General features: G+C 51.8%; 1 protein-coding gene across 1 annotated transcript in view; it reads left to right on the plus strand.

Annotated features, from left to right (window-relative positions):
- Nucleotides 1–5,256: 5,256 nt before the first annotated feature.
- Nucleotides 5,257–15,308, plus strand: part of Calb2 (calbindin 2) — a 30,845-nt gene continuing 20,793 nt past the window's right edge. Inside the window, exon 1 of the mRNA XM_012513512.2 lies at nt 5,257–5,402. Within this exon, the coding sequence (XP_012368966.1) occupies nt 5,309–5,402 (94 nt within the window). The 5' untranslated portion in view covers nt 5,257–5,308. The remainder of the gene's footprint in view (nt 5,403–15,308) is intronic.

The raw sequence follows: 15,308 nt of genomic DNA on the forward strand, positions 1-15,308 counted from the left end.
ATTTATCTTAGTTACCTTTCTCATTGCTGAGATAAAATACCCAACCCCCACAAATTAAAGAAGGAGCATTTGTAGAGCCTTAGTCCACAGTCAACTGGCTCCAAGGTGGGGTGGCAAGGCAGAAGGCATCACAGCAGAGAAACAGTCCGTGGGACAGGGGGAAGAAAGCAGCAGTAGCAAGCCTCCCTTCCCTTGGATCCCATTCCGGCTACAAACCTTTTAGGTGCTACTATTCACTCCCAGGGTGGGCCTTTCCACTATCCACATCAAGAATTATTCTAAACCTATCAGTCGACTAGTTCAGCTTTTACATCCTTAATCCATATTCATACTGCCTTAATCCACCACACACCCTAGATCCAGCCACCTCCAAAAACCCCACTTCTGAGCACATGAGACTTAGAAGGACACGCCATAGCAGGCTGCACCCTGAGTCTCCTCCCCTCTGCGCCCTCTCCCACCTCTACCCACTCGAGATTCCTCCCTCTTGGTGTCAAGATGGCTGCAGCAAAGCCAGACCTCCCGGCTGCATGCTAGACTCTGTCTGTACAGGGCAACCAGCAGCTCCTTTACATTCTAGAAAATGAACCAGATGATTTGATGGGTATGGACAACCACAGCAGCTAGATCAGATTCCCATCACTTCCTTGGAGTTTTCCCGCTTGTGCGAACATCTGCTCCTTATGCTCCAGGTCCCCGCACCACCCTCCCTATGCACCACTTCTCTTAATGTTCACCAAAGCCTCTGAGATAATCTGCATTTATACCAATGAGGAGATCAAAGTTCAGAGAGGGTGGACGCCTTGTCCAGAGCCACAGAGCCAATATGTGGCAGAACTGCTGGGAAGCAGTAGATCTAAGAGCTGAAAGAGACTTGAGAGGTTCTACAGCCTGAGCTCTCAGCCCCTGTGCCCCTGCTTGTTGAGTGCAGGTCACTCAACATCCCCCCCACTGCTGCCACTTCACCTCCTGCTGCTATCCTGGTGACCCAAGTCTTTTGCCCACAGGGAGTTGTTTTGTCCACAGACCTCAAGCTTCAGACCGAGTAACTCAAAGTCCTGCTCCTACCTCTGCGTGCTTCTAGACTCTATTCTCCCTACCACCTCCATCTGTTTCCATGGAAACTGCTGGGCTCCTGCATCTTTTTCATCCTCTTTTCTGAGAAGCAAGGCCAGATCTCTAGCACCCCAGTAGCCAGGACTGACCATTATAAAGACCAAAGAAGCAATATCTGAAAGAAACATTTGCAGGAAGAGGGAGGGACCAGTGAGGCTTCTGATTTTTCCTTTGATAAGTTCCAAAATAATACCAGGTGCTCTGAGGAGCTCTGCCAATTACCTCAGCCTGGTGGGAAATGGCTGCAAAGTTGTTTGTCTTCCATTTTTTGGTGTCCTACCATCTCACAGTCTATCCCCAGACCTTCCAATCTTTCTAAGAAATGAGCCTGTGGGTCCAGGGAAGAGGGCAGTTGGTCAGGTCATCTTACCAAGCCCTCATGTCTGCTAACAGCATCCAGGGAGCAGCTAGTGGGCTGGGACACCAAGGAGTGGGTGGGACCAGTCTGTTCCTTCTGGAGAGGGGAGGATCCAGCAAGCCAGTGGACATCATGGACACAGTAGGCATGACATCACTCCTGCCACTGTCAGACATTCTGTGGCACTAGTAACCAGAGTCTGAGGAGAACCTTAGAACTACTTCCCAGAAGCTTGGCACCCGTTCACAGAGAGTCTACAAGCTCTGGGAATTGGAGTAGCCAAAGTGATCCTGATATCCTGCCCCTGCCAGGTCTTGGTTGGATGTTACAGTCTCTGAGCCTGTTTCCTTAGTTTTAAAGGAAACCTGTTCTTGCACTGCACCCTTGATAGGCTAAGATAAGGACCAAGCAAAAAGGTAACCATGAGAGCTCTCTGCAAAGGCGTGGAACACCATCCTTGAAGTCACCACCACCGTCAGCTCTGGCTACAGCTGCTAATCTTGAGATGGGGGAGGTGCTATGGTTAGAAAGTGTTCAGGGTGACAGCTCAGCAGCAGGGTACCTGGCTGGTTAGAATATGTCTGCTCCCACATTTATATGTTGGAATTTGATGGCCATTGTGAGAGTTTAATTGGATGGGAAATCTGATTAGAATTCACATGTTGATGGCATTTGGGGATGGGCCTTTAAGAAGTAATTAAGGTTAGACAATGTCACATGAGGATGGGGACCCGGTGTTGGAATTAGCTTATGAAGAAGAAGAAGGATAGGCTGGATGTGGTGGTACATGCCTGTAATCCCAGCACTCAGGAAGCTGAAGCAGGAGGATTACAAAATTCCAGATCACCTTAGGCTATATAACACTTTGGTTCTAAAAAAAAAAAAAAAAAAAAAAAAAAAAACCATGGAGGTCTGGCTGCCCAGTATGCTTGCTGCTCTGTCTGGCCACATGACACCCTCAGCCACCACATGATACCACAAGAAGTCCACACTAGATGCCAGTGCCATGCGCTGGGATGTCCCAGCCTCCAGAACCACAACCTGAATAACCTCTGTACCTTATGAATTGCCTGACCCAAGTATTTTGTCATAAAACAGATTTAGTCAGGACTAGAGGGCCTCTGTGTAGTTGAGCAAAGGCTTGTGTGGAGCAGTTTCCAGCTCGGTGGCTCAGGCCTGCACACACATGCCGGCTTCCGGTCCTTGCCTGCACTCCAGGCACCTTTCCCAGGAGCCGACCTGACTTCCTGGGGCTGCACAGGACCACAGCCACCCAGCTTCCCTGCAAGCTCAAGACAGGACAGTCTGGCCTCTTCCACAGGCCTTCAGATAACTCGGCCAGAAACAGTTACCAGTCTGCCTTCACCTGGACCCAGACTCCAGATTTCTGCTTGTCTCAGACCAGGCAACCCACATCACCTGCTTCCTGCAGCACTCTCCGGCCCTGCAGGAATTTTCTGGGCCCCACAGGACCCCGTAGGAAGTACATCAGTGCTCAGGCTTCAGTACATCAGCGTTAGAGCCTGTGACCTCAATGGAGATGGATAGTAGGTGAGCCGCCTTGGAAGGCTAGTAACCAGCTCAGAATTGTCGCTTGTGACCAAAGTGTCACTCCTTCAGAGCAACAAGGGAAATTCCTCTTGTGGCCAGTTTCCATGATAGTACCTGCTTTTTCATAGGCCTTTAGGGCCACCAGGATTCCGCTAGGTGTCCCTCAACACTGACTTGTAGACCAGGGCTATTACTGCCTCCATTTTCACTGAGGTGCAAGAGGCCCTCCAGCTGGCAGAGGTATTTTTCCCCAGTGCCTTGGAAGGTAGGTTTTAAAGCTGCACTGTCTGACTCTAGAGCAGAGACTTGTGTCTCCTATAAGTGACCACAGCACCCAGCTCAGGAACAGGGACAAGGGGCTTGTGTGGACTCTTCAGTCCCTCCTTGGGTGCATGTCTGAGGAGGCAGGGGTGGGCTCCAGAAACAAATTCCAGGGATGAACTCAAGATGAATAATGCAGGACTGTCCCAGCACAGAGTGTGCAGGTCACCGTGGTCACCTGCAGTCCCCATCCAGGTCTGGGGAGCTAGCAGGACACTGGGTTTTGGTGGCAGTGAGGGACAAGCAGCCTCGCCCACAAGCCTGTACAGAGGAGCGGCCAGAAGTGAGACAAGGAACCCAAACAGACAGGTATCAGGGCTGCAGGATTGTGTCTGGCCCCTAGAGGGGCTGTGTGCCGAGGTGGTCAGGACGCTGGACTCAGTGGCAGCATCAGTGTCAGCCCTTCCCAGAGCCGAAAGCTACCCAGGGATTTCTTGCCGAGTTCACCCCTGATCACAGGTGCGGTGAAGGAGCAAAGACTTATGTAATCATCAGAATGATTCTAAGAGGTAAGCACCCACACTCCCATTTTGCATAGGAGAAAACCTGAGACACGGACCCGTCGTGTAATTTGCCAGAGCTTAACTTATACTGGGGTTCGGGTGGAACAGCCTGGACTCTGGCGGCTTTGGTGATTTTCTCAGCCGAGGTCCTCCCTGGGCAGCAAGGGGGGCGGGTGCATAGAGGCCCCCAAAGCCAGTTTCTTTCTACTGCTCTCTCCCAGTCCCTTCTGCAGTCTGAACACATGCGCCCTGGGCAAAACCCTAGTGGCTTTGGAAGCTGCGCCCCGGCTCGCATAGTGACCTGCTTTTGATTCTCGCTTACCTCCTCCCCTTTCTCTCCCTTGGAAAGCAGTTCACCTAACACTCATCAGCACTTGTTAATGAGCGCGCGTTGGTGGCAGTGGCACTTGGTGGGGGCAGAGGGGGTGTGCTGTCTGTCAGTGGGCCAGGCGTCCACAGGCCGGTACAGACCCGGGCTCCAGGCCCATTCCCTGCCTCTGCCGTTCCTTAGGCTGCACTTGCTGTGGCTGTTTCTATTCTACTGAGACGGTTTCAGTGGATCTCTAAGGCGGAGCTGGATGTTTTCTGCCCCCTGGGGAGGCCAATTCCCACGGAGACTCCAGGTGGGCGTGGTCAGGAACGGTAGTGTCGAGGCCAGCTCTGCCATCCCCTGGACAGATAGATGGCCAGGCTAAGACAGACCCGGAGGTGGAGGAAGGCACTTAGGAGGAGTAAGTCAAGACCCCGCCCTATTTGTCTCCTCCCTGGGCCTCACTGATTCCAGCTGCCAAGACAGAGCCTCGAGCGCTCTGGGCTCCTCTGGGCTCCCTTAAGGAGCCTTGAAATCATGAAAAGGGTGCTGGGTTCAAATGCCAGCTCTGCCTCTTATTTGCTGGGCAAGTCATTTAAACAGTTTGAATCCTGCCTTAAGGAAGTGGTCTCTGCTCTTCCTGACATGGAAAGGGCAGGTGAGAGGCCGCGTGAGCTGGACCTAGTGAACTCGAAAGCCTGGGCTGAAAAATCTTCTCAGTTTAAACAGCATCGAGCTGTCCTGTCCTTGTTACTGGGATCACTGTTGCAGCCACTGCTAGCAGGGGTTGTACTCAAGATGGTCAGCGAGAGTGGGAAAGGAAGGAAGGCAGCCTCTCCTCGTTTCTGTCGAAGGACCTTCTGTGTCGTGGTACGCACAGAGGCGCCTCAGCGCACACGTGCCGACCCCAGGACCCTATGCTGCGCCCCCAGCCCCTCGCCCCTGCCGCACCGCGCCCCTGTGCGATTCCCTGAGCGCGCACGCCCCCTGCCGGCACCCGGGCGCGGCGCAGCCCCGGGACCGCATATAAAGGCAGCGTGGCGCGCGGCCCCAGAGCGAGTGCCAGAGCCGAGCCGCGCTGAGCGAGCTGAGCGAGCTGAGCGAGAGAGCGACAGCGCTGTGCTGGCTGAGGTCTCCGAGAGGCTCGCCATGGCTGGCCCGCAGCAGCAGCCCCCTTACCTGCACCTGGCAGAGCTGACGGCGTCCCAGTTCCTGGAAATCTGGAAGCACTTTGACGCAGACGGTCAGTAAAGCTCCCAACTTCTGTGCCCAAGGGCCCCCAGGGAACCTGCGGATGGAGGGACAGAGCGGAAGGCTCAAGGCAGGCAGGTGTGCGCTTGCCCCCGGGGGACGTCCTGATCGCAGAGCTCGCAAGGGTCGGGATCTCGAGTTTGGGAGACATCCAGCAGCCCTGGTGACAAGTGTCACAGTAACTTTTTTCTCCTGGCATGGGGCGCACAAAACCCACCGGCTTTGCATTATCATTCTGAGCAAGTAGGAGTGTCCCCAGAGAAGAGGCCTGGGCAAGATAAGGGTCCTCACGGTCCCCTCTGCCTTCTTCCCCACCTTTCCCTTCAGGTAACTTCCAGCCCTCTGCTGCTGCAGCCACAGGTCTTAGAAGCCCCCTCGTCTGGTCTTAATGTCCCCTCCCTTGAGTGCCCCTCCCTCAGTCCTCTCACCATCTGGAGCCCAGGACAAGCTGGGCATCCTGAGAGGGAAACCTCTGCCCTCTCCCAGGCTGTCTGGGCTGGAAGCAGGTGTGAAGAATACCATGTGGGGGCTTTTGATGCTCCCTGCCCATGGGCAGCAAGGGGTGTGGTGGGAGACAGCCCCAACCTGCCCCTTCCTGTGATAATCCTAGACGCTCTGTTGACTCCATTGCTGGGGAGAGATGGTGAGAGGGGGAGACATAATCTTAGATGCCCCGCTGGCCAGCACTTTGTTCATTGTGGTCTTGATACTGACCAAGCCCAAAAAATGAGAACCAGACTTCACGGCCTTGGGAGGTGGCACCCAGCACCTGATGATCTCACCGGGCAGAAAGGAGGCCGCTGAAGAGCTTTCCGATGTCTCTGGAGACTTTTTCTCCATCATTCCTCATACACACACACACACACACACACACACACACACACCTCTCTCTGAGGTCTGGGCTAAGGTGCTGGGGTCTGGGCTAAGGTGGGCAATGCCCTGGCGTCTCACACCCATCAGCAGGGTGGTGGGTCAGGGTGCTTATCTTGGGACTTTGAGCGAGGGTGATGGGAAGCAGAGGCAACTGGATGGTGATTTACTGTGTCCTCCTCCTCCCACCCTTACTTCGTCAGGGTGTGGAGCTGGCTAAACAGAGATGCTCCACTCAGAGCTGTAGAGAAGCAGGGGTTAATATCTGGGGATGCTTATGGTGAAGTTTCGTTTCCTTGGAGGCAACTGAGTAAGCTGGAGGGCAGAGGACTGGGGATCTTGTGACTCGGGTTAGGACCTTTGCTTCTGGCTCTAAGGGGCAGGTTGTGTGATCTGAAAAATGGGACTAAAAAGGGGTTGTATTTCCTACTCCCCACCCCCAGCTCTTGACACAAAACTCTCTTGGTGAAATGGGCTGTGATAGGATTGCAGCCTCTTAGTATTCCACATAACATGTCCGGTCCCTAAGGATGCTCCTGCCAGGTTATCTGCACCAGAGACTTTCAGGATTCAAGGAAAGTTACCAAACGGCCAAGGTTATACCACTGGCCTCCTCTTAGATGAGTCAGCTAGAAACGGAGAACTCCACAATTCTACTTTCCCCATTCGCATAAGGGCACCCAATAACCCTCTCAGGAATCATGAACGTCATTATGGCTACATACAATCTGAGACGTACTTTTCAAAAACAGTCACACCTTCTTGTCCTATGCTTTGAGGCTGCTGGATAGATTCCACCTGTATGGATGAGGAAACAGATGCAAGGAATGACGTGTTCAAGGTTGTGTAGCTGGTTAGTGGTGGCACTGATCCTTGGCCAGTGCTTATTTCCTATTGGGATTTCAGAACAGCCTTGCAAGAAGGGATTTTGTCTATGACGACAGACACATGTCTCCCTCCCATTTGCCCACAGAAGAGCCTATGAACCAGCCTTGAAGCCAGTAGATACTTCCTTTTTCCCAGAAAGGGGGCTTTGAGACCCGAGAGTTTTGAAGGACTTCCCAGAGCCCATGGTCCTGTGTGAAGGAGGAGCTTGTGCTCTCTGGTTGCTTCCTCATCACTAGACTTTACCTGCCCTCTTGGGTCACAGCCCCAGGCGAGTCCCAAGGTGAGACCCTGCCCTGATTGGAGAAGGAAAACAAGGAGGGTTCCATGCTGGAGATTGAAAGCTAATGACCTGGAAGATCTGCAGAGAGTCAGCTGCAGTTCCACTAGAAGATCCAGAAGAGGGTTTGGGGTCACCTTGCTGGGTACCTTTGTTTGGACATCCTCTGTGCCGTGCCCTCTCCTCCTGCATACCTCGAGGCTGCACCCCACCACCTGACATGTTCCCAGCCCTGCCTGGGCCTCTCTTTGATCAGCACTCGCTTCTGTTTGCAACTTAGGGTTTCTTTCCAAAGTGAGAGTCTTGCCGTTCACCACTTTAAAGAGCTCTGGGAGAACTCTCGCTCACAGCTCAGCAGGTCCCTGGAGTTAGTGCCCAGAGCCAAGTTAATCACAGCCACTAGGGAGAAGGTGATGCCTCCTCACCCCCTCTGGACTCTCATACTCAACAGACTCAAGGAGGCAGGAGGCCTTAGAGAAAAGCTGGGTCCCAGGGAGAGAGAGGATGGTGGGAGGAGGTGCTGAGCCTCACTCAGCGCATTCCAAACAGGGAAAAGAGGTGGCATCCTAGTGCCCTGGACCGAAGAGTTGTCTTCAAAATTAGCATTAGCATTGGAAGAGAGAAAAAAAAGAGGAAGTGTTTGGAGAGGGGTCTGGGGAACAAAAAGGCAACTTCTTTTCACAATTTCACACAGCAAAGCAGAAGGGGCCAGAGTTCTAATCTCCTCATCCCCTACAGCGTCCCAGGCCCTTCCTCAGTGGTCACTATGGCCAGGCACTGGGAGGTTCAGCTGTCTCTCAAAGGCAACATCGGGGTCAGGAAAGGCATCCAAAGGCACCCTACGACTCATGGGGGCTGGGGCTCTTCACATATCACCCCGTGTTCTGAGTGACCTTTATGTGTTTGGGACCATTATTCCCCTGCTTCGTGGTCACTTCATTGTCAAGATTTCTCACCCAGTGAGACCCAGGCAGCTAAGTGATGTGGAGGTCGGAGGTCCTGTGCCTTCCTGTGTTGTCCTGACAGATGCCACCGGGCTCCAGCTCCACTGATGGCTGCTTCCATGATGAGCCGTGCTGTGGCTCCCAAAAGAAATGCCTTAGGAGCCAGCAGGAGTATGGGAGAGAATGGCTCCTCTTTCAGAAGCAGGCAGACACCCATAGGACCGAGCAAAGAAGCCACCCAAGCACGTATATTCTCCATGGTTAAAATATCTGGTCTACACAGGCAAAAAGGTATATGCCTGAGAAAGCCTATTCAACAGTTCCTTGAAGTACTAAAAATTAGGGGAAGAGGGAATATGTGTCATCCAGGAAACAAAAAAATAAATTATGGTCATGTCTGTAGTAGAGTATTAAACAACCAATAAGTGCTAAGTGGAGCTTTTGTGCTGAGAGAAAAATGCCCAAGATGTATAATGTTTTTAAACTATGGCAGAACACTATCAGAAAGCCCATTTTTTTGTAACTAAGAGCATACATACATTGGAGAACATTTTGAAAAACATTACCAAGCAATACTGGTTCTCTGAAGAATAGTTGAGGTCAAATTAAAAATAAACTCTTTTCTTTCCTAAGTTAGTTTCTGTAGTGTTTGAAAATTCTACAAGAGCATATTTTCTTATGTCAAAACTAAAAATACAATTTAATGGACAATCTCGCTCCATTATACACATATTTCCAGGTACAGAACTGCCTATCCTCCAGGCTTCATCCACCTTCAAATGGCCCCAGTGAGGCAGGGGGTTGAAGTGTCTCTCACAAGGGCCAGCCAGATAGCTTAGCAGATTAAAGCACCTGCTTAGGCAGACACAGGGATCTGGGTTCAATCCCTAGAATGCTGTGCACCCCCGGGGTGCACTGAGACAGTGACTGAAACTGGGCATGGTAGCGTAGGCCTGTAATCCCAGTGCTTGGGAGGCTGAAAACAGGAGGATCACTACGAGTCTGATCTACATAGTGAGACCCTGAAGACCCAGGATACCCTGTACTAAATACATAAAAATAAATAAATAAAAGTTTCTCACATGGGCTGAGCAGCCTTGTTACCCCTCTGTGTGGGCCCCTGAGGGTCCTGCACTTGAGGATTTTGTATGTTAGTAAGAAGAAGGATTTCACACACTGCCATGGGCTCTGCTCCATTTTCCCTCCTTTTCTTCCAAAATCCAGTGCTTCTCACAGGAGCATCCTCCAAACCTGCAGCCCAACAAGCAGCACCCTCTAGAAGTGCGGGCCCAGGCTGGCCCTCCCAGAATGCAGACCCCTGCTGGGGCAAGGGGACAGTGCTATTACCACAGTACCTCTCAGAGGTGGGGAGAAGCTTGGGGAACTGGCAAAGACCTGAGACTCGTGGAGCACTAATAGGGAAGACCCGCCAGAACAGTGCTATAAGCTATGTGGGAGATATTAAGAACTAACATAAGTACTGCAACATTTACAAGGCAATATAACTCTGCCACTCCTAAGACAGTCATGGGACTTATGAAACTGTTTGGGTCTTAGCCCATGGAGGTCGCAGGGCCTGGTGCTGGGGTCGTGGTTAAAGTCACCTGAGCAAGGCTTTCTTTTAAAGTCACTAATGAATCTGTGGACATCTATAGACATCTCATGTAGACATGATGCCAGGATTGAGAGAGCCTCCCGCCAGCTGTGCCTCCTCAGTCCCTGGAAATATGTTTTCCTTGGGGCCGGGGAGATGGCTCAGTAGAATAAGCGCTTGCCTGGCAAGCACAAGGGCCTGAGTGCAATCCCTGATTCTGAGAAAAAAAAAAAAAAGAAAAGAAAAGAGAAAGAAGGATGTTTTTTTCTCTCTCCCTGCACCCCCTGTTCTCCTACCCTGTTGTTTCACCAGCACTTTCCTTTGGTGCATGAGCCATCATGAAAACTATAGTGCGTGGTTAAAGTTCTTCTCCATTTATTACAGTAAAAGGCACATTGCTATGAACGCCACCCAAAAAAGCTGCCCTCACACACTTATCCCATCCTCCTGCCCATGCTTTTTTGTTTTGTTTTTGTGGTTATGGGGATCAATTCAGAACCTTGCGCTTGACAGGCAGGCACTCGCGCCGCTGTGCTGTCTCCCCTGCCTTCTGCCCATTCATGAAGAGGTTCTGGGAGTCCTTTGGGGTGAAGGTCAGCTACCTTGATGTTCTGAATCAATTCAAGACGTTTACTTTCATGGTTATTGTGACTTTGGGGAAGAGCTTGAGGTGCCACAGCACCAGATCAGGTGAATACGGTGGGTAAGGACACACCGTACTGTTTTTACAAGCCTGCCATTGTGTTGGATGGTAGTTGGCACAATGGCGTTCACCACCTTTTTGATCACACCTTGTAAAGATACAAAAGAGGACTTCCAGACATGCTTTGGAAAGTGGCAAGAATGACAAGCGGGATGAGGGTGTCTGAAGTAAGGGGGAGTTTCTTGAGGGGGATTAACAGCAATCAGTTTTTGTAATACATTTTAAATTTTAAATAGTCACCGTATATACTGCTCCTCCTATTGTGACTGGGTGTGTCCACTCTGTGGGGAGTGTTCTCTTGGATTATTATTATACCAGCCAGAGTGAGGCTGTAGGGCTGAAGAGCCAGGGCTCCCGAGGGACGCAGCCAAGGGGACAAGTTTTCACAAACAAGATGCTCCAGCCTGCCTCGCCTGAGCAGCCACCACCAGCCCAGAGCTCTGGCTCTGCCCTGCCCATCTTACTTAACAGGTTCCATACTGGAGCACTCTCACTAGCTGAGCCCCTGGGACGTTGCCAGGGCTCAGGAGACCCCTCGGGGAAATCTTTTCCTATTCCTAGGAGACCAGAATTAATAGAGCAGACACAAGGCTCAGGCTCTTCAAGAACCGTGCTCTCCAGGGTGGCCTAGCTGGCGTCTCTCCGAGCCGATTGCATCAGACGCCCTCCTTGTCAGAGCCAGCCCCATCTGGCTCCCCTCCCCTGCTCTGGCCTTGTCCCCCTCCTCTTTGGCTCTCTGCTGTCTCCCCTCTTGCCCAATCTGCCCCATCCTTCTGGCCTCCTCCACTCCTGGGACTCAGCTCCGCGCTCAACTGCCAGCTGTCCACAGGTTAGGGAGACTCAGCAGGGCTCCAGAGCTGCGACACTCCTGAAGCAGCAAGGCCCAGAGACAGACTGAGGTGCCCGAACCTTCACCCAGTAGCTGTGGACTGAGGCTTATTGTGTTTTCTCCAGGAGCCACTGGGAGGTGTGTGCACATGTGTGTGAGTGTGTGTGTGTGTGTGTGTGTGTACATATGTGTATGATTGACAGAGAGAGAAGGCCAGGCAAACATGGATACAGACAAGCATCTGCCCTGGGATAGGCAGAGGGAAACCAAGCTAGCCTGGGACCTCTGTTGGACATGTAACCGAGTTCCCTGCTCCCTCCAAGTGCTCCTTAAAGGGGGCCTGACACTGGTCTGTTCACCTGGCAGAGTCGTGAAGAGCAGGGGAGACGTGAAGAGGAATCTTTGCAAGTGGCGTCTCCTATGCACAGTAATACTGATACTGTGGCAATGCCTGGGATGGGACTCTCCCAGAGAATGTTCAGGCTGTAGCCGTGCGGGCTCTTTGCCTGTCAAGAAATGTGAGCTCCAGATAGAGCCAAGGGTCTGGCCTCACGGATGCTCACTGCTGCAGTTTAAAAGGAAACTGAGGGGCTTCTTTCTTCCAGCTCTCTGCCTTGCGGGTCACAGCATACCTCACAGACTGGTGAGCTACTGGGGCACTGGCCAGCTGTGACTCCAGGCCATTGCTTCTCAAACTGGAGGGTGTATGCAAACACAGATCTCTGGACCACATCCCCAGAGGGTTTCAGCAGTTCCAAGGTGGGGCCTGAGAACTGGCATTTCTAACACACACCTAAGTGACATCCAGATGCTGGGTCCAGGCCACCATACGAACACTATAAAGTTGGTGCCGTCTCAGACAAGTGAATGCTGAAGAATCACCCGGGCTGTATACGCAAATGATGACAGGGCGCTGCTCAGAGGAGGATTCAGACAGCTGAGGGAGGGTCTTTTCTCACACGCTCTAGGCAATTCTGATGTGACTGGCCCACAGATCACACTGGAAAAGGAAGCTTTAAAGTTGCTAAATTAGAATCTTCATTTTAATGGGCTTCCCAGGTAATTTCTACATACGTTAATACTTGAGTCCTGGGGCAGGAGATATAGCTCAGTGCCTAAGCGCCCTCCTCGCAAATGCAGGGTTCTGAGTTTGATCCCTAGTACCGCAAAAAAGAAAAAAAATTTTTTGAGTCCTGCTACTCTGTGGCAATGGGTCACCTGGAGTGCATCTTTGAGTCACCTGCAGAGTTTGGACAACAACCTCACCTCATCAGGAAAAGCAGCCATGGTAGGGGGGCCGGGAATGGGGCTGTCAAAGCTCCCTGGGCGACTCAAGGTGAGCCGCTGAAGCAGCAGAGAGAGCTATCACGCCGGCAGCCTATGGGCTGAAGGGCGGTCAGCCATAGATTGATTGAGAGGGCTATAAGGAGTGAGTATCAAAGCGACACCTTCCATTGATGTGAGACTTTGCAGGAAGCTTTCACAGCATGACCTTATATGGCTCTCACAATATCTCTGTAGAGAGAGCTCCAGTACGTTTGCCCACCTTAGAGATGAAGAAACAGAGAGAGACTTGGGAGAAATGTTTGACAGCACATGGACAGCTGTAGAGCTGATGGTAGAATTTTTTTTTTTTTATTTTAGTAAGGGTCTATAAGGTCTCACTACATAGATTGGACTCATAGTGATTCTTCTATGTTCAGCCTCCCAAAGAGCTGGGGTTACAGGTGCACATCACCAGCCCCCCTCTCAATGTGTCCCAGGGGCATGGCATACAGGGATTGAACCCCTGCTGCTGTATCTGCCTAAGCAGGCACTTTAATCCGCTGAGCTATTTGCTGATGGTAGAATTACACTTCTTCCGACCCAGGCCTGCTCAACTCTTAGGAAGTCTGTGTGTACAAACATCGCAGAGACACAAGCAGACCTGTGCACGTGGAGCATCCTTCGGGCTAGGCTTTCCAAGGACTGCGCTCAATGTTAAGAGAAGTGTCTGCCTTTAAGTTTGGTGAAACTGAGGCTTGTGGTAGTGACAAATGGAAGCAAGTGTGGACTCAGGAAGGATCCAGGGTCTCTGGCTCCCATTATCCCTCTATCCCCCATGGTGAGGGACCTGGCTGGATAAGGAGGTTAGAATGATGGTTACCACGGTAACCACTTCTTATGGATGCCCATCCACATGAGATTTCCTTGGTGGCCTGTCACCCTGCCCCACTGTAAGAGGCTCACGGAAGTAAACTACTTGCCCGGAGATGAAGTCCCTCCTGTAACAAGGCCTTCTGGGTGGTGGAAGAGAGTTGCCCTGAAGGAATCCAAAGCAGGGTAGACTTTGTGCTCTGGCAGAGGAGATGCCCCATGGGCCTGTCTGCCTGTCCACCTGCTTCTACCTTCTGCTGTTCCTCTGGCTGCCCCACCTAGGGAACCATCCAAGTTCTGGAGGGTCAGACCCACCTCTAATCTTGGCCCCAGCTCCCTGATCTCCAGTCCTGAGCAGCTTTGTTGCTCTATAAAGCCTTATTGCCCTGGGCCTCATTTCTGGAGGTGGGAGTGGGGATGTCGTCCTAGCATGGCTTGGAACCTCCTGCAGCCCTCCATACTCAGAGAGAGTTTCTTTCTGCAATGCCACCATCCCAGCCCCTCCCCGCCCCCATCTCTAATTCTGTCCTCCCTTTGCCGTCCTTCTTCCCTGCGCCTGCCCAGGGACTGGTCTGCCCAGCTGGCCCCAGAGGCCTGAACTCATCTCTACTCTGTCACATTAGGGTTCCGCCGTTGCATGCGACCCTGGCAGTCCCACATGTAAATACATTTCCTTGCTGATTCTCTGCCCCCAAATCGACACCATCAGGAGCTATGATGTCGCCAGACCCTGTGTGGCTTGCCTCTGTGCCTCCCGTACCTGGAGCCCAGCACACAGGGAATGAATGGCCCACAGATGCTGAACAAGTGAATGAACAGCACCTACGTCAGGAATTAGGAATTAGGACCCTCCACTTCCGGTCCTGCCTCGCTGTGTGATCTGAGCGAGTTGCTTACCTTCTCTGAACCTCCGTTTCTTCTGTCACCAGAAGAAGATCCCACCCTGCCGCATCAGGGTGCTCTTGTGGTTGGGAAAGGACTGTGGCCACTCAGAAGGCAGGGCTACATTTGCTACATCGCATCATCCCCATGGCAGCCCACGCAGGCCTTCCACGTAGTGAGGCCTCAAATCATTTGCTGCTTGGGCAGGATGGTATACATCTGTAATCCCAGAACTCCGGGAAGCTGAGGCAGGAGGATCAAAAGTTGGAGTCTAAACTGGGCAGCTTAGCAATTTAGCACAATTCTTTCTCAAAATAGAAAATTATCTGCCAAACCAAAGAAAGAGGCCATGAGTGCCTTTAAAAATGAAAGATGTTCCAACAAGCATAACAGATGTGCAGAAGTTTCCTATGCTGTGGGCCTCAGGAAGGGCCTGGCTGTTTGAGTTCTTGGAGTTGCTAAACTACCTTCAGACCTTCAAACAAGATGGAGTAAAAATAAAACTTATTCCTCCTAAGTTCCGGGAAAAGTGGCTTCTGTAGGTCTGTGCTTTTCCACTTTTTCTTCTTTGGGTTCAGACTTTTCAGTGGCACGTGGCTCGGTACTGGGCTCACCTGCTGTGCTCTGTTCTTCCTACCTGCACCATATTCCCAGCCTGAAACAAGTAGCCCACGGCTGACAAGTGCCCAAGCTCAGGAGCAGGCAGAAATGGCCAGGACCCTCACGTGTTTCTTGTCTTTCTTTTTTTCTTTTTCTTCTTTTTTTTTTTTTTTTT

This window comes from Octodon degus, unplaced genomic scaffold (assembly GCF_000260255.1).
Source record: "Octodon degus isolate 3935 unplaced genomic scaffold, OctDeg1.0 scaffold00011, whole genome shotgun sequence".
Taxonomy (NCBI): domain Eukaryota; kingdom Metazoa; phylum Chordata; class Mammalia; order Rodentia; family Octodontidae; genus Octodon; species Octodon degus.